At 42.7% G+C, this 26,330-nt stretch overlaps 1 protein-coding gene across 2 annotated transcripts; it reads left to right on the top strand.

The window, feature by feature from the left end:
- The first annotated feature begins 2 nt into the window (after positions 1–2).
- LOC131679071 (uncharacterized) lies at positions 3–20,907 on the top strand. 2 transcript variants are annotated; one of them, XM_058959625.1, is made up of 9 exons: positions 3–855; positions 15,916–16,425; positions 16,484–16,659; positions 16,727–16,973; positions 17,051–17,586; positions 17,720–18,424; positions 18,493–18,637; positions 18,695–18,793; positions 18,953–20,907. In XM_058959625.1, exons 1-9 carry the CDS (start codon positions 624–626, stop codon positions 19,666–19,668), a joined length of 3,366 nt encoding a protein of 1,121 aa, XP_058815608.1. In that variant the 5' UTR covers positions 3–623; the 3' UTR covers positions 19,669–20,907. The 2 variants fall into 2 exon arrangements, with proteins under 2 accessions (XP_058815608.1, XP_058815607.1); XM_058959624.1 differs by having other exon boundaries at positions 18,695–20,907.
- Positions 20,908–26,330: the final 5,423 nt, after the last annotated feature.

Here is a 26,330-nt window from a genome sequence, read left to right as displayed (position 1 = left end):
TTGACAACTGGATAGCATTCTATCAGCAGCCATCAGAAAATTTTCTCGATTAGCTTCGTGTCTATAGAGAGCAAAATCTTTATCAACATATTTTCCACCAAATAGTAGCGCTATAGAGGTATCAGGCCCGGTAAAAGTTTCGTGAATGCAAAAATGACCCTCTGGTCAGGAACAGATTAGGTGGCGTAGGGAAATTGTGATCAAAACGGGACGTGAAAACCATTTGTTTTCGTTTTTTGCTCGGTAGCTAGAAGCCGCAGTGTGCGAGTGTGTTCCTAAATTTGCCGCGCCAATAATCGGATTTTTCTACTGAGCGTTGAATTTTTGGAATTTTCCAAAGCGGAACTCCGGCCGTATGTGGCATAGTGTTGATTTTTGGTAAAGAATCGCATGACGTTTGTGCAATTTGCCTAACAAGTACCTTATGTTTACCTTCCCTGGTGGAAGCGCAGACTTGTGCAAGTTGACATTGAACCGGGAGTTTTCTTCACCTCTAGAAAAGTGAATACTTTGGCAGCGGATACTGATGGGCGGTTGGTCTGTAGGTACAAAACAATTCTAGTTGGCAATTATGACGAGTGCAATTTAGAAGATTGTGGCAGTAAATTCTAACCCGGATAGAAATGTCGAAAACGACAGTGTTGTCACTGACTGGAACAACAACAGGAGGAGTAGGTAGTGGTGGTGGCGGAACGATCGGAGGTGGAGCAGAATTTGACGTGCCTGGTTTCGAGCAGAGACTGCGAGATCTCAAGGATACCCAGGACAGTATTCAGCAACTTTCGGCATGGTGCTTGCAGCGGAGAGCTCACCACAAAAAGATTGTCATAAGCTGGCTGAATGTATTGAAACAGGGTAAGTACGAGTAGGAGTTTGGAACCAATGCAAAACTACTTTGGGATACATTGATGCTAGCTTTCAATAGCTGTGGTCAACTACTTACCATTCACGATTAAAACACAAAATTGAGAACAAGCCCACACTACTTTTACAGTAAACGGCAAGTTACGGCGGATAGCCTAGAACAACGTTTCAATAGCCCACTGATCCCCAGCATGTAGTTTAACCTGCCTGTCCGCCATTTCGTTTAGTGGGAGGGCGTATTTCAGGTTTAAGCACTAAGCTTGACAAGACATTTTAAATTTTTATTGATTCCGCATCGGATGAGCAATTGGCATGACATTTCCCAAAATGATGTTTCAACGAAAGGACACATGTCAATACTATTTTCATTAATCAAATGTATAATCGATAGAGATTAATAATTTTCGCTAATCGAAACAATTGTTATATAACTATCATACTATTTGGGGCTTTGGAAGAACGAAAAAGATTACCGCTTATGTACCCAAAACCGTAAAACACGAGGCTCAGTACACTTGAATGTTGAAAAAACAGTTTTGCCGATAGTTTAGCGTTTAAAAGCGAACAGCCCAAAGTATGTAATGGCTCTTGTTGATCGTCAGCTACAGGTTCTGACAGCAATTGACGATCCGGAACTTTCTTAGGATCTCGCTCAAATTTGGACAGTCATTTTTTCATGTTCATTTAAAAAATAGTCGGTTCGTTGTCCTAATGCATAGCCATAGCGTAATGGAATCACCGAATTTTGTTTCTGGAAGTAATTTATTGGCTTTAGTCCATCTATCAGTGGAGAGGAAAAAAATTTCCAAATGTATTCGCACTGGTTTTAACCCCTCTGTTACTGTTAAGTACATGGGACGGTACTTGAGTCTTTGCTAACTTAACCAAATGAGCTCTTAGAGCAATAACCTGTTAGTAGGTCAGTCCAAAGTATTTTTTGAGTTTAGTATAAATCCGTCTTGATTGAGAGCGGGTTGCTGAGGCATCAAAATGTTTCCCTTTCCCTTCATGCTAGGAGCTAATCCGCATCATGACTTAGAACCTTTGAAATGAGAGGCAGCTCTCCTATTAGCCAACTCGTCAGCCAACTACTTTCTTTCCATTACCATGTGACCTGGCACCCGTATCAAAGTGAGCCATGTTAAGATCTTATTGTACATCCCGTTCCAAAGAGTTGAACCGAGAATGAAGCTCTGAAAAACACTTTCTATGACTCGCATTGACTTTTGCCCTTCGTTCGTTTCGAACAGCAACACTGGAAGTAGCTCTTCGGTATGCGACATAGATTGCCGGGGACCCTCATTCTGTGCAGCGCTACGGCAATGGCTCCCCAGCTGGCGCTGTTAAATTTTTTCTTCACATCTATCGTAACCACAGCGTCCTATCGATCACCTCTTCGCTTCCGTTTGGATGCATTCTCTGTACTCTGCTGTGCGGTGTCACAGTGATTCAGATTTATCTGAGTTATCTCCGTTATCGCCTTCTTATATATAGGGCATTTAAAGCCACCCGCCCGAAGGTCGCTTCCGTCCGCTGGGGTGCAAAGCAAGTATTTCGTCCTCTGCGTGCAGTCTCTCGCAAGATGGTTCGTCTCCCCAAACACTTGAAGCCCAAACACTTAAAGCATTTCTCCGCTTGTTTATTCACTCGTGGGGCGGCTCTCAACCGCAACTTTGCCTAGCTCCAGTGCCTTATCGGTTACTGGTAAACGAATCTCCGCTGTTTGAGTTCCTCCGTATCCCTTCTTAAGCCGGATCGTCATGTGCACATCGCCCAGGATACACTGCTGCTTCAGTGCGTCTCTGAGAACGTCTTCCGTCGTGATTTCATCAAAGTTCTTACACACAACCACCACCTCCGGGTTTAAGGCTTTAACTTCTGCCATTTCACCCATCGGTAATAGTCTCATGCAAGGTCGAGCTACTAGTCGTGGGATCCTTCTTCAACTCGAAGAGCATCTCGCCTTTTTGGGTATGCCTGATTCTTACTATGTTTTCCCTCAAATCCTTCAGCTCCGGGTCTTTTCTGACCTTCTTGAGCAGCGCTGCATACGTCGTCGCTTCATTGGCTTTGACGAGCACGGCTTCTTTCTTGGCACCTTTTGAGTAGCCGGAGGTTTTTCTTTTCTGTTCTACTTTTTGTTCTTCCTTCTGCTTTTGCAGTTCCACGTGTTTCTTTTTCCGACCTACAATGGTAATCCAGCTTTCTCCTTGTTGGGTAATGTCCTTTCCATCAGCAACAACAGCGTCTTTGAGTGTCTGCCTATTGTACCCTACTGGTTTTCCGTCTCCTGGTGAGGTTATTGTCCTCTTTGGAGTCGCGGAAACTTGCGTCCTCACCACACAAATCTGCTTCTCCTTACCCTGCTTCGAATGGGCTAGGAAGATTCGCCGAAGCCAATGCTTGCTCAGCTGCATCAGCCCCCCGTGTTGAAGTGTTATTCTCATTCACGGCAGACAGTAGCGTCTTTTGGATTCTGAGAACCATCTTCTTAATGTTCTTATGAACATTATTTCTCGCATCCACAAACTTGTGGAGCCCCAGGCACTTCGCTGTCACTACTTTTGGCTTCTGTGGGGTGTAATGCATCATGCTCTGCTATGGTTGTTGTTGCTGCTGCTTCCCTTCCTCTTACTCTTACAGAATAATTTCAGCTCCTCCCAGTGGTGGTGACCGCACCAAACCACCTCTGGCAAACGGATTTGCCACGCCTTCTCCCTGTGTGTGAGTTTCAATGTTTTTCTCCATTTCGCTGGGTCCCAACGTTGTACATAGTCGTCTCTTGTGATCCCATGATTAACTATAAAGCAGAGAGGTTATGCAAGGGTTGACACTATCCTTCACGTGAAGTAGTGTTCAGAGCCCGATCGGTATAAAATCGGAGATACTGCAATTGAACCTAGTACCATCAAAAAAATGGTGACGAGCTTTGAACGTACCCCGAGACCTGTCGCACCTGCGTGCGTTTTTATAGTAAGGTTTAAAAAGCTTCAAAAGCCTGGCCTATAGTGCATTCTGTGGGACTCACGACTCACGTTCGTGCCTAACCACTAAAACCATTCCTTACTCTTTACGCCCTTCTTCCCCACAGAACTACATCAAGGTATTATTTCGTGGGTGGGGTTCGTTGTGTTTTCGTCGCACCTTTTTCGTCTGCTCTATAGCGGAGCCTCACTTGGTTCATAGTAGTCTCGACCTATGAGTTTTGATTTAACTCTCAACTCTTCTCTTGCTTCTTGTCTCCATCTATCACGTCGTCGTTTGGCTCTCGTTCCCGTGAGCCTTTTAGATGCTGATTCCTTGAGCCATTTAGCTCCTGTTTCCGTGTGTTATTCAGCCCCCGGTCTTATCACGCTCCGACCGATAGTTTCCCGACGCGACGAAGGAATTTCCCCCGACACCAATACCCGCTTCTTTGAGCCATTTAGCTCCCAGCTTAATCGAGATCAACTCGAATATTATCCTATTCTGGCTGAGAGTTCCTCGGCAGCGGAATTTCTCTCGGTACCGATATTCATTTCTGTGAGCCATTTAGCTCCTCGCTTCGTTCCGATTTACTCGGTCTAATACCCCGCGGTGGATCTAGTCTACTCACGAGCTACCCGGTGTCGACGTCGGTCCGACAATTCCGCTGAAACCTGACGTCCGGTTCAGTGGCGCCCCGACGGCCCGAACTTGGTGCTACGTCGCGTACTACTACACTGGTTCCCGGCGGTGGACCTAGTCTACACTGACGGAGAGTTCCCGGGTGGTGCAATTTGTCCCGAAACACAATTTATGGTTTCACAGCTGCTTTCTAACCAATGGCGCTACTTTGTTGGTCCCTTCGCCACTTTCTCAGCTGCAGCTCAGAGAGTATACTCGTAACCACTCTGTAGACAGCATCCCAGGTATGCTCATCGTGGCACATCTCTTCGACAATATTGTCAACTGTCATACCAGGCATATGAACTTCTTCGTACCTAGGGCATTCGAAGACAACGTTTTCCGGTGTCTCTTGCACGTTCACACACTCCGGGCAAAGGCGTGACGAAGCGTGTCAAAACCGATACAGGTACTTCCAGAAGCTTCCGTGCCCAGACAAAAACTGCGTCAAATGGAAGTTCACCTCTCCATGCTTCCTATGTACCCAAGCAGACACATTTAGGATGAATCAGTGGGCCCACCTTCTCTTCTCCGCGTTTTTCTACTCTTGTTGTCACTTAGCCAACGAGTCCGCTCATCTAACCAGTCTCCTTGCATTAAGTGCATTTCTCCGCTGGTAGCATTCCACGTCCTCCGCCAGAGTGATGCAGATGGGAATCATCCCGATAATTGCACATACCGCATCCGACGATATTGTGCTGTATGCACCTGCCTGTCTCGTTTGCAAATTATATGTGATTTACCACTGCTCTTGGTAGACGAAGCCCGCTTGGGAGCGCTGCAACTTTTGATCTGTTTCTCGGATCTCTATAAAAATTTTGGAAAATATTCTCAAGGAGTTGTACTTTCATACAAAGTAATAAAAAAATTCGAAGCAGGTTCCAGAAATTGATTTTTGGCGCCATTTTGAAATCAAAGATGGCGACTTCCGGTTTAGCGAACTTCGCTATAGCTCAATCAATATGGATATTTTCGGAATGGTCTTGAAGAGTAGGTGCCAGAAATTGATTTTTGACGCCATTTTGCAATCAAAGATGGCGACTTCCGGTTTAGCGAAATTTGCTGTAACCCAATCAATATGGGTATTTTCGGAATGGTCTTGACAAGTAGGTGCCAGAAATGAACAAATCTGCACCTTCCCCGTGAGGTTTTCCATGAAAATTGATTTTTGGCGCCATTTTCAAATCCCAAATGGCGGCTTTCAATTTCGCGAGATTCTCTACAACTCAATCAACATGAGTATTTCCGGAATGGTTTTGACGAGTAGCAGACAAACGTCGATGTTTGTCGTCATTTTAAAATTCTAGATGGCGACTTCCGGTTTACCGAAATTCTCGCATGAAAAATTTGGGCAATCGTCTAAATAACCCTCAAATATAAGATCTAATCATAAACCAGCAAAATGCAAAATATTTTTATGTGTTCATCCAGGAAAGTGCGGTGAGAATGGAAGAGAGAGAAGAAAGAGACGTATGTGGTGTGAGTTGGGGGTTTGAATTTATTCAAATTAAACATATTGCTTAAATTTAAGTAAATTCAACTGTTTAAAACTATTTGAACTACAACTTCAACTTCCAAAAATGCCAATATTGATTGGGTTATAGCGAATTTCGCGAAATCGGAAATCGCCATCTTGGATTTAAAAATGGCGTCAAAAATCAATTTTTGGAACCTACTCGTTAAGATCATTCCAAAAACATTCATATTGACTGAGTTATAGTGAATGTGGCTAACCCGGAAGTGGCCATTTTGGAATTCAAAATGGCGTCAAACATCGATCTTTGTCTACTATTCGTCAAGACCATTCCGAAAATACCCATATTAATTGGGTTATAGCGAATTTCGCTAAACCAGAAGTCGCCATTTTTGATTTCAAAATGGCGTCAAAAATCAATTTCTAGTACCTGCTCTTTAAGACCATTCCGAAAATACCCATATTGATTGGGTTATAGCGAATTTCGCTAAACCGGAAGTCGTTATCTTTGATTTCAAAATGGCGTCAAAAATCAATTTCTGGCACCTACTCTTCAAGTCCATTCCGAAAATATCCATATTGATTGGGTTATAGCGAATTTCATTGAACCGGAAGTCGCCATCTTTGATTTAAAAATGGCTTCAAAAATCAATTTCTGGAACCTGCTCTTCAAGACCATTCCGAAAATACCCATATTGTTGGGATGCGGGCCATAAGGAATCTTCCAGACCCGTCTCTTCCATCTTTCCGAAAATCTTTTGCATTCAAAAGGACTTAGAATATTTTTGCAAAAACCAACTGTTATGTGCTAGTCGTATGTCTATCTATGTATGTAATCGTCTGAGTATTTATGACAGTTGGGTCAGGGAATGGATGCAGAACTGACGTACATGATAGAATAATGGCTCTGGTGATCAATCTGAGCATTTGGTTCTATTCATTCGAAAAAATCGGGTTGGATAAATTAGGGTAAAATAAATTTACCGACGCACGCGAGTCATCCATTCCCGGCCAGCATAGCGTTGCGTTTCGTTGCGAAACACGGTGCTATTCGTAGATTGCATACTAACGATTATCATGTTGCCTAAAGGCAGTTCAACTCATCTTGCTTGTGAGATAAATGATCGGGAATGAACTTTATCTCTTTTGAGTTCAGTAAACCAATAGCATGAGAATCATTATTGCCGGCCACGACCATCTTCACCGATACTTAGGATAGGGTAGGAAATGTTGATGTAATATCTACTTAGAGAAGGCCCCCGACTCAGCGACGCTTCCATATGTATTACGGAGTTGGATTGAAGGACAGGTATAGGTCTAGGATTCACCACAAGCAGGCAATGCGACCACGAAATGAATGTTTTTATGCGGTGGGTTGTTTAGTCTTCGAGTATACGAATGCTCATCCATTCCCGGCCAGCATAGCATGATGAAAGTCTAACAGCATGCAATTTTCGTTAATGATAAATATACAACATTTGCTGCATTTAGACGAGTTTGATTGCATGTTACACATGTTTTTCTGTTCTACTTCATTAGTCTGTTTCTTTTGTACATCTATTAGTTTGATATTCCACTATTTATGTATACCAAAATAGTATTGTTCAATTTATACACTTCTAGTCAAGCTCTTTGCATTTTTTTCGGCATGTTATGATTCCTTTTATTAGTATATCTCTACTATACGCTATCTATACTCATATAGGTACAAACGCTCGTGGCCTTCGCGATAACACAACTACATGAAAACACCCCGGTAGTTAAGTAAACAGTAAGGCATCTTTAAACTTCCAAACGCGGTCTCAAACATTAACTTACCACTCGCGCGATCATGAAACGGTCACGTCCTAAAGTTTTACCAGTCTGGACTAATGCTTCCAGTTGAACCAAATAAAAAAAAAGTGACGCTCATATTCACTAAACAACACGTTCCATGGTGACATGACCTGGAACTCAAGTTTCCTCATAGGGAAACGGACTACCATCTGTACCATACACTAAAAATTAAGCATCAGATTCACGGTCCGCGCGCGATCAAGCAAGAATACACGCTACATCATTATAAAATCAAAATTATACACGCGAAGTCACATACACGTGACAAACACGTTAATATACAAATGCTTGAGCTCTTCGCGACCATCCCCGGCACCTACACCCGCGGTCTCGTAAACATGATAACATCCTGGTGATAAAGTGAATGTCCCAGCTCCTATAAATTTTCAAACGCAGTCTCAAGCGTGAAACTAAAAACTCCCGCACTCGCACGATGATGAATCGGTCACTTCCGGATGTTTCTATCCTTGATATCAGCAGACTAGGTCCATGCCTTCAATTGGATCAATTAAAAAAAGAAAGCATGTTACATGGCGACATGACCGAGGGCTCTAGTGATACGGGGTAACTTACTCTCTGCCAGAATGTGAATTGTACACCGAAAACTAACTATCAGAATGAAGGTCCGCGTGACCATCCAAGAACGCACGCGTATATAGGAATGGCCACACGGTTACAAAATCCTGCCTTGTACACGCAAAGTCACATGAACGCGAGCACACGTGACAAACACGTTTATATACGAACGCTTAAGCCCTTCGAGATGAACAACGCACACCTACGTTTGCGATCGCGCAAACTTAATAACACCCCGGTAATAACACACCAAAAAACCTGTTTTAATCCACCTAGAGGTGCAATTGTGCCTTTCTCATTTCTCCAAACTATGATTTAATAGCTGGTTCGTACAATATAACTTTATGGAAATGTCTTTCATTCTTATTACACTTGGTAAGTATATATAAGAGCACCTTTTTGCATTCATCGCGGTATCGGTTTGAATCGGAGTTTTCTATGTGATCGACCTCCACAACCCGTAACTCCGGTGCTGGAAGTCGGATGGAGATGGAATTTAATATCAGTTTCTGGGGACGCAACACCTTTCATTTGAGACTAAGTTGAGCAAATCTAGCCATTTTCGAGAAACCAATATAACCGTTATTCTGACTTTGGATGCTTCCGGATCCGTCGATGTGGCCAGTGTGGCCAAAGAGACTTTGAATGACTGTTGGGGACCTAGATCTACAAATTCAACAGTTGTGTTTACATTTTGGAAAAAAAATCACCTTTTTACATTCATCGCAGAATTCGTTAGAATCGGGATTTGCTGCGTGATCGTACGTATCACCCTGTAATTCAGGAACCAGAACTCGGATCCACACAAAATTCAACAGCAGCTGATGGACCTTTCATTTAAAATTAAGTTTGTCAAAATCGGTTCAGAAAATTCCGAGAAACCGATTTGGAAAAATCAACAAATTTTGTTTTGTAACCATACTCTTCAACTCGTGATTCGGAACAAGATATCGGTTGAAAATGAAATTCAATAGCAACCTATGGGAATATTATACCTTTCATTTGAATCTTAGTTTGTAAAAATCGGTTCAGCCATCTCCGAGTAACCGATGTGGACATTTTGTTAACAAATCCGCACATACACACACATACATACACACATACACATACACACATACATACATACACACATACATACACACAGATATTTTGCGATCTCGGCGAACTGAGTCGAATGTTATATGAGACTCGGCCCTCCGGGCCTCGGTTAGAAAGTCGGTTTTTGGAGCAATTGCATAACCTTTCTATATAAGAAAGGCAAAAGAATAATATTTAATTAGCTTAATAAGCATGAGTTCAATGTTATCTTCATGTGATTATAATTTGCAAAGGTTGGTGGAATGCGTTTGAACGTGTAGGGAATGGGGGTTTAGTAGAGTGGGTGTGGAGGATGCGTCAGAAATCCTTCATCTTATTTCGGTATACGGGGTGGATGAAGGAAATCTGGGCGTGAGGATGATCCAAGAAGAGGGGAGTGATGAAGGAGGGAGGTGTAAGGGCAAGGTGGGGAGGGGGGGGGGGGGAAGGGGCGGCTACGCAATACTCAACTGCATATTTTGCCTTCCATTTGAGACTTGGTTTGAGAAAATCGGTTCAGTCATCACCGATGAACCGATGTGACTTTAATTGTGGAATATGCCCGGAATTCCGGACTTCCGGAATCGTCGATAGTGGACAATATATTCAAAGAATGTTTGATTGGCAATCAGTGATCTAGATCTACGATTAGAAGTAATTTGGTGACCATTTCAATAGTTTTTAGCCTCTGAGGTATTACGATTGTACCGATTTATATGGGAAATTCCAGTGTATCCTTACTAACACCCCTGTAACTCCGGAAGCAAGAGTCAGAACCGAATGAAATTCAGCAGCAGTCAATGGCATTACTGTATCTTTCATTTGAAATTAAGTTCGTAAAAATCGGTAGAGAATTCGTTGTGGAATGGGTGTGATATTAGCTTAGGAACTTGGCGGGTTCCCCGAGGGCGTCATGAAACGTCATAGGTGGCCAATGTGGTCAAAGCTGCTTTGATTGATCATTAGTGATCCAGACCCGCAAACTAGAGTAATGTTACATCAATTTTAATATGTTTTACATCATTTGAACATTATGGTGGTACCAGTTTATATGGGAATTTGCTGTGTGACCGCACTCTTCAACCCGTAACTCCGGAACCGGAAGTCGGATCAACTAAAAATTCAATAGCAGCTTATGGGAGCGTTATACCTTTCAGATGAAACTAAGTTTGCGAAAATCGGTTCAGCCATCTCTGAGAAAATTGTGTGAGTTTAAATGACACACACACACATACACACACATACACACACACATACATACACACACAGACATTTGCCGATCTCGACGAACTGAATCGAATGGTGTATGATACTCGGCCCTCCGGGCCTCGGTTAAAAAGTCGATTTTTGCAGTGATTGCATAGCCTTTCTTTATATGAGAAAGGCAAAAACATGACACAATTCAACAAACCGTAATTTATGATATGACGGAACATTACCGTGTTCAGTTTAATTTTACATGAAACGTATACTTTACATGCGCAATAACATAAAATTACACTTCCTACCATTCAGAACAAACGCTGTATGTGGAGTTAAATTACATGATTTACGAAATTAAACGTCATGTAAAATTAAAATCAAACGTAAAACTAAGCCATTTTTAATGCTCGTATATGTAGGGTCAGGAGACGGAAATTTACACTATTTTTTCTAGGTGTGAAGGATAACGTTTTAGCACTCACGAAGTTTCAAATGCTGTCTCAAACACGAACCTACAAACGTCCATTTTCGCGCGCTCATAAATCGGTCACGTCCTAATAACTTAGGTCCATATCCACTAGACAACACGTTCCATGGCGACATCACCGGGAACTCTAGTGATATGGAAGATCTCACACTGTTTTAGCATCTTAGCAGTACACCAAAAAATAAAGTATTAGATTCACGGTCCGCGTGCGATTATCCGAGAACACACACGAATATGCAAAAGGCACACGGTTATAAAATAGAATTCACACACGCGAAGTTACATACACGTTAGCACACGCGCCTCATACACATAGCACACATACAAACGCACACGCGATCGAACACGTTAACGTACACATGCTCGAGCCCTTCGCGATGATACACGCGAGTTCCCACGCCCGCACATACCTGAACCGTACAATGAATATCACATTCAGAATCACGGCCCGCTACAATTGGCCTAAAGCAGTGTTTTAGTGGGCGACATTGCCTGTCTCGTCTGCTAATTGTAGTATGTGATTCTGACGGGGAGCCCTTCCGAGAACCTAGCTCTACAGCTCCAGTAGGACAACGCTCGAAAAAAAAGAATGTTATCGAAATGAAACATTGTAATGCACAAACATTTTTATTGATTCGCTTCACACAAAATTGTAAAAAGGGTTTTTTTCACGCTGAAATCTTTACCTTTACTATTCTTACGCCGAAAGTCCGGCTTTTACATAATGGTCGTTTGGCCTTACGGTCTTTTGGCGTAATTCTGAATACGTGTGTATATTATCATTCGGTATCGAATTGTGTGCAGTAATTATAGGGTTCTATATCATTCCCCCGAAAGTCATTTACCCGAAAGCCATAAACACGAATATACCACTTGCCCGAACACCGCATTCACTCAAACATAATATGAAATCAAATTCAACGAATGGTAACCCTATGCTTATAACACCGTTTGCTATTGTTACAATTCCAACAAAAGGATTCTGCAACAGGGGAGAGAGAGGGGTGGCAAGCTGTTTCTCTAATCTTTCGGCCATCACATCACATTATTTGGTATTCTTAGTACGTATACCAACATAAAGATGTGATATAAGGTGCTAAAACGGCACTTAAATCCTATTTTTCATTGGATTGTCTGCTCTAAATATATCACCAAGGGGCCGTTCATAAATGATATCGCGTATTGACAGTTGGGGAATAGCGTGACGTATAGGGTTGCCACCCCTCCGGGTTTGACCCGGAAACTCCGGTTTTCGGGAGCGATCTCCGGGTCTCCGGGTTTTACATCAATTTTTCCGGGTTTGGTGGGAAGAAGTATAAGTTCAATTTTTTAGAATTAATTGATTCTTTACAAAATATTTTTAAAGTCTAAGTTACTTCTATTACTTTAGTTCAGATTTGTTTTGCCCGACTTACCCTTCGTTTCAAGGTGGCGGTGGCGGTTAGTTCACCAAATATTGCTAATTTCATAAGGCAATGAAAATGAAAAACAAAATTACTACAAATTAACCTTCCGGCAGTCGCGCTAGTGCACTGAGTGCACTCTGCTCTGAAAATCTAGCGAAATCGTCTTAGGGTACCAGCGGCGGCTCGTTCGGTAGGCGATATGCGCGACTTCCGGAGGGTTAAGGAAAGTAATATTTCGCCATGTGCTACAATTGAAATGTTGCATTCCACTAAGTCGTTCAAAATGGTGTAAAAAGTTATTTTGCTGCAATTTTACCAAATCATTTCACTCATAGTGGTGCTTATCACCAGCTGCACTAAGGCCTGGCAGTTTTGTTCTAATCCAACTGACTAGATCAACATCAAACGAGTTCTTCCGGTGTAGTTACTACTCCGGCAGCGATCCTTAACTGGGCTAGGAAGGTGAGTTTCGCCCCTTTGTTGCGAAATGAAAATTTGTTGCTGATGAATAACCGGCACCACATAGTGTGATGCCGCAGCTCTGCCTCCTTTGCTCTCCTTTTCCTGTCAGTTGTGGAGGAGAGCAATGCACGCTCGACTTATCCTCCACAGTGAGAGTAGCTGGTGCTTTTGTATTCTTGGCACTTAGTCGGGGAAGTGAAATACTACACCACATTAAACCGATAAAACCGTTCTCAAACGTGAAAAATTTACAGCTTTACTTTAACGTAGTAATAAAGGGCGAACACGAAATTATTGCAACACCGAAAATGTCATGCCAATTTTCTTATAATGTTTAAAATCAAACCAAAATTTTAGGGTAGTTTTATACATATATTTACTTCAAAAATCAAAAGAAAAGTTAATTGATGGAGCCTTGAGTGTAAAATTGAACGCATTTTCGCTTGATGCCCTCCATCAAAGTGTTTACAGTGTCATCCGGTACCAGTTTCTCAGTTTTTTTTCCATTTTCCTAACATGTCCTTCTCGTTTTTGACTGTCTTCTTGCTCTTCCGAAGTTCCCGCTTCATCATTGCCCAGTACTGCTCCACCGGGCGCAGCTCCGGACAGTTTGGCGGATTCATGTCCTTTTTTCCAAAATGGACAGAATTGGCCTCATACCACTCCAGGACACTTTTAGAATAGTGGCATGATGCCAAATCTGGCCAAAATAGCGGAGCTTCGTCGTGCTGCTGCAAGAACGGCAAAAGGCGCTTCTCGAGGCACTCAGATTTGTAGATCTCGCCATTTACTGTGCCCTTTGTCACGAAAGGCTCACTCTTCAGTCCGCAAGAGCAGATGGCCTGCCAAATGAGATATTTCGAGGCGAACTTCGAATTTTCTTCTTCTTAAATTTTTCGTCCACATAGAACTTGCTCTTGCCGGTGAAAAACTCCAACCCCGGAATTTGCTTAAAATCGGATTTTATATACGTTTCGTCGTCCATCACACAGCAGCCATATTTTATCAGCATCTTCTCGTAGAGCTTTCGTGCCCGAGTTTTAGCCGTCGATTGTTGCCGCTCATCGCGGTTTGGGAAGTTCTGTACCTTGTATGTATGTAGTCCAGCTCTCTTCTTTGCATTCTTGGCGTAGCTCTGCGACATGCCGATCTTTTTAGCCAAATCACGGCTTGAGACGTTGGGATTTGCTTTAATCATCCGCTTCACATTTCCGTCTTTTTGTTCACCGGTCCCGGTTTTCTTCCAGTTCCTTTGCCGTGGTCCAACGTCAACCGCTCCTGGAACCGCTTCAACACTCTGGAGACGGTTGAATGGTGAATGTTCAACATTTTTCCCAACTGCCAGTGCGACAGGTCAGGAAATTCCAGGTGTTTGGAAAGAATTTGTTCTCTCGACTCGCGTTGGTTCACCACCATTTTCGTTGAATCGAAAAACACGACTTCGAGTTTGACAACATGTAAACAATACACATCAATGAAAAAGTGTGCAAAATTTGGTTGATTTTTACCCAATGGTAAAAAAGTTATGCCCTGTTAAATGTGTCGCAATAATTTCGTGTTCGCCCTTTAAAAAGCGATTAAAGTGCTCTAAAATGCCGATCAAGCGCTTTGATTCGAATTTCTCTCTCGTTCCACTCAAAATCCTCCTGGGGATCAGTGAAAATCTCCGGGTCAAAGCCTCTCCAGAGGTGGCAACCCTAGTGACGTAACATAAATTATCGAGATAAAGACTAAAAATGAATTGGAGACGTACTGGTTGAGCGGGGATAATAAAACCAACAACAATTTGCAATATGCCTGAGAAAGTGTATTTTAGACTATTTTTTTGTTTATGAATTGCCCCCAAACAAACAATATTTCATACCGAATATCACGTAACATCGATGAAAGAGCAGTAGGATTAAGGCCAAGTTCCCTCCGGTTCTTGCAAAACTGAGAAGCAATGTCAACTTAGGCACAGAGAACAGACGTCCATCTCAAGCGTAAAAGATGAGTTAAAAAAAACTACGGCATATCCAAAGGTAACCGTGATGTTACCATCGGAGGGTGTTCTGTTGTTACACCGTTTAGTGCGTGAGTTTTACGGAATTGACAGTGGACCACACAATTGATGTAAAAGAGACCGTCATAATTTTTTGCCAGTATGGTCGCCGTAGCGTTCTAGCGAATATTTGTTCAAATTGTAAAATAAGTATTTTGAATATGTTTGTTCGAACTTGGATATCTGTTCTCTGTGTCTGAGTTGTAACAAACCTAAGTTTTAAATTATTTCTGATTATCAAACAAAACAATATTAATACACACTAGAACAGGAATAGTAACAGGCAGAATAGTAGCAGGAAAATTAGTATTCGTGGACATAACGGTTACCAGCATTCTGATTTAGTTAATAGACTTAAGACTTGGGGGACCCAAGAGGAGATCAAGTAAAGGACAGAAGCGGAATCAATGCGAAGTTGTAATTGCATAACTGACGACATAGCACGCGTTGTTAGGACTTTAGGAGCATGATACATTGGACTAGACAAGATAGAGGACTTGACGTTACACACTTCGAGACAAGCAGGCGCAAAATTTAGTCCTCCTCCCGAGGATTGTTTACTTGGTTTACTTGGCAGACAGTTGCCACTTCGACCGATTTTGCAAATTTTTGTCTCGCGAGACGGACCGAGATCCCCTAAGCTATTAACTGCAGCCCTATCAGCCCGCTAAAAGGGGAAAAACAATTTCATTTTAATATAATTGAGCAGCCTTTCCAGTTTTGCGGTCATACTGGAATATCACATTTGTTAGTCTGTTAGTCTTTTGAAGATTTTAGTTGTTGTAGTTTAATCCCGTAGTCATGGCGCATTTTTAACATCTTTATCGTTGGCCTATCATTCCAGTCAAAGTCGAAAGCCGCTTGACCCTGTTCTACCTGGCAAACGATGTGATCCAGTACAGCAAACGCAAAAACTACGAGTATGTGGACAGTTGGGGTACCTACCTGCAGAAAGCCACCACCCTGGTGCGTGATGAAAAGGTGAAGCACAAAATTTTGCGGATCTTCAAGATCTGGGAGCAGCGCGAAATCTACAACGATGAGTTTTTGGCCGATTTGAACGGATTGCTGAGTGCCACCACGGTAAAGAAAAACGATTCATCAAGCGGTATTGCTACGTCGGCATCCGGTGGCGCCACTGCCACCCTCGCTACCGGTCCGACGAGGCTAGTCGAGGCCAAGAATGCGCGGGAAACGATATCCATCGATATCGATGACTTCCAGACGGCTTCTCTGGTTTCCACCATTAAGGATTGTGTCAAAAATGAAACCGACACCGACACGACTTTTAAGAGTTTGAACAAAACGCCACCGGTGGATGTGGAGCAGGTCAAAAATTCTATTAAGGGAAAGGGTGAGTTTCAATGGTTATTAGTGCGAGATTCAGCGGCTTTCATGGATTATCTTTTTAGAACGGAAACGTGTGATGGACATTGAACGAGAGATCGAAGAAAACCTAGTACACTACCAAAGTTACGTGCACAGTCTGAAAACGGAGTTAAAATCGAGGAGGATGTTACTTAGTCTGCTGGAGCAGGCGGAAACATTCTACCACAATCAACGGGGAGAGGTGAAAGTTGTTGCTAATGTAAGTTTAAAAGTTATCAATGTCCAATCAATGTCATATTGCTAACGACAATTTCTAACCTAAATAGGCTTATCGTAACTTTGGCAATCGATTAAAAAGTATGAAAAAGAAGTTGGATGAGCTGACAACCACGCTGCCCAGTCCTATTCCATCGCCGGATATCAACGCACCATCACCTGAACCGGATATGGATCTTCAGCTGCCCGACGATCAAAGTTTCTTTAACGTCAATGGAATGATGAGCGGTTACATGGATGGTAATTTACCTTTCGACATCAATGATTTCCGGCGTGATTCTCCAACGGCTAATATGGGTAAGTGACCAAGTTTCTGATTCAATTCATTTGAAATTATTAACCGACTACATCTGTTTTTGTTCTGCCATCCATAGTGCAATCGATACAAGTGATAAATTCCCGCAAGGAAGAATCGGAGGGAGTAAATGATTTTCTTAAAACATTCTTCCCGGAATCGTCAAGCCAATCGTTTTCTGCCGGTCGAAATGGATCAGCGATTGGTCAGCCAATTCCACCCCTTTCGATAACTTCTTCGACACCGGTTGGATATGTTCCGTCGCACAGTAGCAATTCCTCCTTGGAGGAGTACGCAAACGGTGGCAGTGGCGGGGTTGACTATACGTCCAGTCTCAATAGCTACGGCGTTCCTTCCAGCGTAGTGGGTCATGGTTCCGATTATGGACTGCCGGGGCTTGTTCCACGATCGAACAATCATCGTCCGGCAGGAATGAGTCGGAACTTCGGTGGCGGTCCTCAGTTCAGTCAACCCATGCTATCGGATTATTCGACGGGACGGCCACAGCCGGGAGGTAGGGGTCCACTGTTACCCCCGCCTGCCCCGATCAATTTGGATCGTTCAGATGAGTACAATTCAACGTGGGATATGTCGATGACGTGGGATGGACCACATGTGAGTTTTTTTCTGGTTCTATTCAGGCTATTTTTTTAGAAAATTTACTTACAATGGGCAAATCACAATTTGATATTTTTGTGCCACAAAATTCTTTACTTTTAATGTCACTATCTAATCTTAAATCCTTTAGGACCAATCCGGATTCCAAAGTTTGGATACCCCGGTATCGCCTCCACACTACGAGCGAAAAGGCATCAATTCGAACGTGATCGAGTACATTGATGGGGTGAACGAGGACGGTCCCCTGCAGGATGTGGATCATCGGCAGCTTCCTAACATACCGATTGCAGCCTTCATGAAGGACAAGGGTCGGCTGATGGACGTTGACCATCGCAATCTTATCTCGCTAACCGGTTCACCCGGGCCACTGCTCAAGTCCAGCTTGGATTACCTGGAAGACATTGACGAAGGAGATGACGATGATGATTTGTTGTTGACGGCCGATAGTAAAAGTGACTCACAATCACAGATAGAAACGGCGCCAGAACGTGAAAAGTCACCAGCTACGAGTGTCCCGGATCTTGGCTCTTTCTGGGGTGGAAGTGGCGATGTTGATCTTCGGCACATTAACATCGTGGAATCATCCCCAGCGCCTGTACCAGCTCCGGCAGCCGTAAGCAGCAGTAGCACCAGTAGCATTGCCACCACGACGACCACTGAATCAAAAGATCTCGATATGCGGATACAGTCGATGCAAAAAGAGCTGAGTTCGCACTTTGAAAGAACCGTCTCGCCGAACGGCAATTCCAAAAGTGGCGAGGAAGCGGAAGGCAGCTTAGCGTCACTACAGTTGCTGCAGACGCCATCGTCCTTACTTGAAATCGATGACTTTTTGGTAATATTTGCTCTCCAAACGGTAACTGGTAAATTTGTTCGATTCATGTTTGTTTTATTTCTGCGCAGCAAAACTTTGAACGGGAGAACTTTGACTTGACCAAACCGCCAACAGTACTGATGAGCAATCAGAAGGAAGGATCCCTTTCACCAACACCTTCGCTTCTGGACTTGAACGCATCGACACCTTTGCGAACGCGGAAGCATAGCGACGGTAAGTTATATGCATTAACTATAGTGCATTTAATGGTTCACATTGTTTCGTTTCCAGACGCCGACCAAAATGATCCAACGGACAATAATGAGAGCGTCGATATGGATCTCTCCGACGAGGAGTACGTTCCAGAACACCCAACAGAGTCGGTGTCAGGTAAGAGTGGCAATTCGTCCGATAAGCCTTCTGCTTCGTCTCCTCCTTCGACTTCTTCGCTAATTGCGGTGGCGGGAGTTAGCAACATAAATTCACCCGAAAATCCTTCAACGACCGGTACAACAACTTCAGCCGATTCGACGATCAATTCTCTTTCAGCGACACTACAAGAATCCGACGAAATCATCGAGGATTCAACCGAACCCTACGAACCGTTTGAAGGCGAAGATGTCGACGATGATCCGATTCCAGATGTACCCGATTTTGGAGAATCTATTCAAAATATAGCCACGACAACATCTACGCCAACAACACCCAGTATGCAACCGCGACCGGCGCTTTTACCTGATCCAGAGTATCCGCCATCCTTCGCTTTCCAGCAGCATCAGCAGCAACAACAGCCCCCACAACACCACCCACAACAGCACGAGCAGCGGAAGCCCTGGGAATTACCCCCTCCTCTGTTGAATAACTTTGGCTCTGGTATGCCTGGTTTATCTGATCTGGCTAACTTCGGGGAGTTTCCGAATCTAGCTGCAGGGTTGAACAGTTTCAATCAACCACCACCGGGTGAATGGTCACCGCATATGTGGAACAATCAGATGGGACCTAACGGTGGTCCGATGGGCGGTGGCGCTAATCAGTTCGGTGGTTCACCGAATCGACCTCCCTTCGGAGGATCACCATTCGGCAACAAAAACAATAACTTCAGAAACCCGTGGGGTGGACGGGGAGGAGTTGGTGGTGGCCCAAGGCACAATTCGCCCTATTTCCGCGGAGGAGGAGGAGGAGGCGGCGGTGGTGGTCGAGGTGGTGGACGAGGTAATTTCCGTGGTTTTCGGGGCGGGGGTCATCACAATAATCGAGCATGGTAAATGGCCTCAAGTTTTCGTTTTCTATGTTTATCCGTGTGTATGCGTGAATGTGAGCGATCGGAATGATTGAAAATAGTTGCAACAATATGCAATTTCCGTGAACTTAGGCATATGCTAGGTACTAACGCCGAAGCTTACCAAATTTATTTGAAATAATTGTCAAATTGTGGCTTCAACATTCTAGTACTAATTTGACATTAATTCAATTTTCTCTTGTTGAATCATTCTGGAAGATTTTCATTGATGCTTATTCACGGGCTGTGAAGGGTATCAGCAGCATGAGTGGATTAATTACTTATATGTTTCAGCGATCAGAAGGAAAATAGAGCAAAAGAAAATCAAATTCCTTCAAGCAGTATGGTGAAAAGTCTGCTCAGTTGTGTAGGTTAACGGCCAACTCAAAAATAGGAGAAGATGAAGTTTGACTCCTTTTCTTCTTTGTAAATAGAAGTATGTAAGTCTCGGAGAGAAACGGTAAAGTTAGGCTCTGTCAGATAAGACAGAATTTAGTGAAGCAGGATAAAATAGGAATAACGTTTCCTCTATTTGTCATTAGATGATTTCGCTTGGACAGACTTGTTCACACAGAGAGACGTTCTTCAGCTGATCGGGCAGTTTATTCTCCGACAAAATCTGAACGGAAAATTGTAAACTAGCATAGCTTATTACCCTATCCTATATTTTTTGTTGAAATAAATCGGACTAGACCTTGTTGGCAGATAAATTTATGTTAAATTCAGAGATAAAAAAAAGGTCGGTCATCGTTCGTTGCTTTTTAAATCTATTGAAAATGAAAATAGAACACAACAATTTAAGCGAGCAACTTTCCGATTTGTAAATAGATCATTGTATGGTTAATTTCCTGTACCACAAGCAGTGTGCATGTGTTTCAATACGACACAATATCTCTAGAACAGTAGATCACCTGTAAGACAGAGTTGTTTTTTTTTTCTTATAAAGATCTTGAGTTCAGTTGAATTGTACGTATTAAGGTAGAAACAATTTTGAAATAAAATCGTAAAACTAATAACAGATTATCTCCGAAGTAGAATGAAATCAAGCCTGTTAGGACACCTTCGTGATTTTTTTTCTTGTTTTGCTTGGGCTATCTTCGCTTGTTTACTTGGCTCATATATTTCGCGACTAACAGCAGGCATTTTAGTCTTATAAAAATAATACAAAAAACAAACATTGGTAGAATATTATAACTAAGTGTTTGATATTGGTGAAATAAACTAATTGTGTTTGAATTTACTCAGAGGACCGATCGTTACGATCAATTCACTGGTTACAATGAATTCACCTTCTGGAGGGCAAGGGTATTTTGTGGTTTTGTTGTGTTTACCTTTTATGTTCGCGATTGCCTCCCGTATGATTTCGGGTTATTTATTGTCTTGCTCAAAATGATCTACATTATGTACTTGGACTGCGAAAAGCCTTGGGTTGATCTGCAATAAACTTCGCATGCCCGGAAAAACCCAGTCTTTCTTTAAGATATGACGTACGACAAATGTTTACCAAAATTAATTTGTCAAAAATACGTCATAATCATCATCGTGGCTAAAAAATCCAGGTATTCCGAGTCATGACCGAAAGTGTTGCAGAAGTTGCTGTCGTCACACTCCAGCCTGCTTGTACTCTAGCCGCACGAGTATTTTTCTTGTTTGGATACAGCATGTCAGTGGAAGGGACTGGTTTAAAATCGACAAACTCTCTTCAGCTGTTTTCTTCTCTGGCAATAACACTACATGTACCATCGTCTGTCCCAAGTATACTGAGAATCCCACAGAAAATGTGATAATTACGCCTTGAACGACAGTGTAGTCCGCCATTGATGTATCAGCCATTGGATGTCAACATGCCTATCTTGTATTGTACCGTCGAGTATGGATCGCAGAGTTCCTCTCAAACTCGCCGAATGTGTGCCAGCGGCTACGCCACGCCTAATAACTGTTCATAACGGCATGAAGCATCAGAGCTAATCACAGCGCAAGTCTATTTATCGCAATAGTGTTCCAAGACATACGAACTCGTACCCATCCATTTTCACAATGGAATCAATATCGCTTGGCCTGAGTCGTTCTCAATCTTATACCATGGCTTGTCCTTGTTTATAGATAGTCTAATAGTCGCTGGCTCTTTTTAAAATGTAAACACCTCTACCACTGATCTGCGATCGCCACCAACTATGTCAAAGTTGTCCGCGAGAGTGCATTGCCTTACTTCGATCCATCTAACGGCACAGATAAGGAATCAGGAATCAGAATATATTGGCTTAAATGGCACGTTCCCCGTACATAGTCGGGTTTTTGAGCCTCGCCGTGTGTTTTCATCATTTCCTGAGAGGAGTAGGTGTGGGGAAGTAGAATTGGAAGGATGGGAAAAATAACAGCACAAAAACAAAAATAAACAACAGGTAAGTTAAACTCACAAGTAGTTCAACTTGCCTGCGAATAAGCCTAAAGCTCTTTACCACATTGGATAAGAAACTTTAGTACGTCTCTGAGTTTCAGTCGTCCAAACATGGTTTCGTCTATATAAGGACGGCCGAGGACTCGAAATCGCAATTGCGCTACCGCTGGACAGTTGCATATCACATGATATGAGGTTCTGTAGTCGGATTCACAAAGATCACATGAAAAAGACTCAGCGCGCTGAATAGTTGCCATGTGATAGTTGAGTTTGCAGTGGCCGGTTAAAGCCCTGGTCAGCATGCCGCAGTGGAGCTTCGAAAAATGTAGAAGATTTTTCGAAATCACTGGGCACGGTTGTTCTAGAAACGGCTTTGTTTGGTGACACGTTTGTAGATTTCTCCAATAACTACGGTGCTCGGACAAAGCCCAGGACCGTATTTTGTCCCTTATCCAACTTGTGGAAATTGGCAGCGCGGGCTCAGGACCAACGAAGTCAATCGCTGAACCTGCCCTGGCCAATTCGTCAGCCCATTCATTTCCAGTAATACCGGAATGTCCGGGCACCCAGTCAAGGTAGATAGTGTTGACAAAGCTTAGTTCTTCGATTTGAGTTCGGCACGCGATCACTAGCTTGGACCGGGATTTGTCTGAGCTAAGGGCCTTGATTGCAGCCTGACTATCGGAGCAGAAGTTTATAACTCTGCCGGACAAACTCAGTTGAAGGGCCGATTGTACCCCGCACATAATTGCAAAGATTTCTGCTTGGAATACAGTACAGTATCTACCTAGTGAGTGAGATTGTTCCAATCTCAATTCCCGACAGTACACACCAGCACCAGCACGTCCCTCTATCAGAGAACCGTCAGTGTAACAGACCACTTGCGTTTGTTGTTGTCTTTCCATAAAGCCAGACAACCACTCCTCTCGACAGGGAATCTTCACATGGAATGTCCTGTAAGGAAAACTACAAGTGAGTGTAATATCGCTGGGAGCAAGATGGTTACTGTTCCAAAGCCCAGTACCTGCAGTCTGTATGCACGGTTCTATCACATTCGTCCGAATGACATTCGCCCGAAAGTCATTTACCCGAATGACGTTCGCCCGAAAACCATTTACCAGAATGGACCATTTACCCGAATGTCATTAACCCGAATGGACCATTTACCCGAATGCCATCAACCCGAATGGACCACTCGCCCGAATGTCATTAACCCGAATACCACATTCACTCATAAGCATAATATAAAATGGGTCATTGTCTAGTTTACTGCCTTTAGTGATAGAAGTCCGACTTTAATGCGGTTTTTTGCCAAAAGGATGTATTTTAACCTAAATAAACAAAATCCGAGCGGGAAATGTGAAATCTTTAACCCATTATAACCCAGGAGTTTGAAAAAGTGAGCCAAATGCAGTGATATCTTCAATTCCACCAAAAAATGTATCAAGGATTATGGGAAAAATAAAACCACCGCTTAAAATGGTTTTGAGAATGAAAATATCTTGTGCAAAAAAATTCGTGCGTTTAAATAAAAACAACAAATTTTAAGTTTTTTGACATATTTCTTCGGATTTTCTGATAGACAACACTTCTTTTACACCTGTAGGAACGTTTTGTCACATAATGGAATTATTAGCACGAATTCCAACAATAAAATTCAATTAAACGTATTGCTTACTTTTCAGCCGCCATTTTCCCCAACTATACATGGTTCAAAAATGTAAACAAAATTATAAAAAATGGCAGTTGTCTTGTTTCACAATGAAATATGAGGTGCAATGATCCCATTAGTGCAATAATAAAGCAGTTAGATGCCAAAATTCTGTAGTAAATATGCGTAAAACGATGGATAGTTCTGCGTATGAAATTTCATACGCTAGGATATAATGGGTTAACCAAAGTTTGATAAACTGAACAATAACAGGTGAGCTTATACAGCAGAGCTAGTCTGATGCGGCTTGGCCGCATATCCGAGGCCAAGGATCCGAAGCGGCGCAAAGCCGCTGAGGTTCCGTTGGACGAGGCGTTGATCCACCCGTCGCCGGAGTTATAAGCAAACCTGTGATCCTCTTGTTTGCCCGGTTTACTCAAACATATGGGCTATAGCTAGTTTAAAGCCGACTGAGCGGCAGCGAAGTCGGACAGTGCCCCAGAAAGCGATGTGGCGTAGCCACATTAGTCAACCGTACACTGACCAATGTGGCTATGCGATATCGCTTTTAGGTGTACTATCCGACGTCACTGAGGTTCTGTTGCCAACGCCACAAATGCTCTTCAGGTGCTGATGCATATAGGACGCAGTTGTCAGCTCGAGCGGTGAAATCTTGTGATAAACCGGACAAAATAATAAGAAATCTTTCGGAAACACCATCGATCGAGGTAAATATATATTTAGATGTTCCGTTAACGAATTGAATCAACTAAATTAGTAATTATATCTTGCATGGTGGAAGTCCATTTGGTACAACACCGTTAGTAAATAGTAGCTCATAAATGTTATGTGGCGAAGCTAGTGTGATGCGGCTTTGCGACAATTACCGAGGTCGAGGAACCGAAGCGGAGGTCCCTACTCGGCAAACCTGTGATCCATTGGTATGCTTGGTTTACTGAAATATAGGGGTTGATTCCTTCTTTAAATATGAGCAGTTCTTTGAGTTTGTATACCAAATAGCCCTCGCAATCAAACCGGTGATCCACTTGTTTGCCCGGTTTACTCACACTTAGGGATTGATTCCTTCTTTTAAACATGAGCAGCTCTTTTCCCACAATTAGGAGTTTATTGCTTCTTTCAAACATGACAAATCCTTGGATCTGCATGCCAAATAAGTTTGCAAAGAAACTGTTGATCCAGTCGTCTGCCAGGTATACTCAAACATAAGGGTTGATTCCTTCTTTTACAACAAGAGCAATTTCTTGAATCTATATACCAAATAGCTCTACGTAATATTGGATTTCGAGACAGGATGATTCTTCCACCTAATTCACGGATGATTCTTCCATCTAAACCAAAGTTTTTTCAGAAAAATAAAACAACTTGGTCTTCAGACAAAATATTCGGAAGATCACAGAATACAACTAATGTACAAACAAGTTGTTGCCTTGGCTTTCTTGCCCCATCAAGGTATTCCAATGGCACTCGAAGAATTGAGGAAAAGTTGTCCAAAGGCTCTCGACGATTTTTTGTATTACATTAGTAAAAATTGTATTTTTGGTAGGAAGGAAACTAATCAAAAAGTTTCGCGATAACCCTTCTTTGCCCCCTGCTTCGTGGTCAGTTTTCGAAAATGTATCGACAAAGATTCCTAGAACCATCAATAATGTAGAAGACTAGCACAAGAAATGAAACGGTATGTTCAGCCGTGGAAATTCTATGGTGTGTTGAAGCAGTTGCAGCTTGAAGAGAAAAACCCTAGTACGTATGTTTTACGTACACTACAAGCGGTACCAACAGCTAAAAAGTCTAAAAAGAACTCACGAAAGGATCTAAAACTGGAAACCCTAGTTAAATCATACAAACCAGGTGATTGGATTAACTATTTTACTGGTATAGCTTTAGTGTTAAATTCTTCATAGCATCAAATGTAATAAAATTTGTATTTCATCTTAATAAATTATTTTTTTTCGATTGACATTTCGATGTTTTTCGGGTATATGGAATTCGGGCGAATGGCATTCGGGTTTATGTTGCATTCGGGCGAATGTCTTTCGGGTGTTCGTGGCATTCGGGTGAATGACATTCGGGTTTATGTGACATTCGGGCAAATGTCCTTCGGGTAAATGGCTTTCGGGCGAATGTCATTCGGGCGAACGTGACAGAATCGTATGCACATGATAGTGCTTCTTGTTTGAGGTGTATGTGTAATGGTTTGATATTTGGAAGTGCTTCAAGAGCAGCAGTCGGAGTCGTGGTGAAAGCACCAGTCAACGCCATGAGCGCCATTCTTTGCAGATGGTTTAGCTTTGACTGGACTGTCACCACCTCTCCCCTCTGCCACCACACAAGGCATCCGTATGACAGTATTGGACGTACAATTGTCGTGTAAATCCAATAGATGTATTTAGGTTTGAGACCCCAGGTCTTTCCAAAAGTTCGTCTGCACTGCCCGAAGGCCATAAGGTATTTTTGAAGCCAAATGACTTTAAAATGCATGACACATTGAGATTTGATGTAAACTCGAAAAAATATTTGTCGATTGACTTTTTTGGACTTTGGCACATTTTTGCCTTTCTCATATAGAAATGTTATGCAA

This window comes from Topomyia yanbarensis, chromosome 2 (assembly GCF_030247195.1).
Source record: "Topomyia yanbarensis strain Yona2022 chromosome 2, ASM3024719v1, whole genome shotgun sequence".
NCBI classification, from domain to species: domain Eukaryota; kingdom Metazoa; phylum Arthropoda; class Insecta; order Diptera; family Culicidae; genus Topomyia; species Topomyia yanbarensis.
Note: the sequence above shows the minus strand (reverse complement) of the source record. Positions and strands in the feature narration are given on the sequence as shown.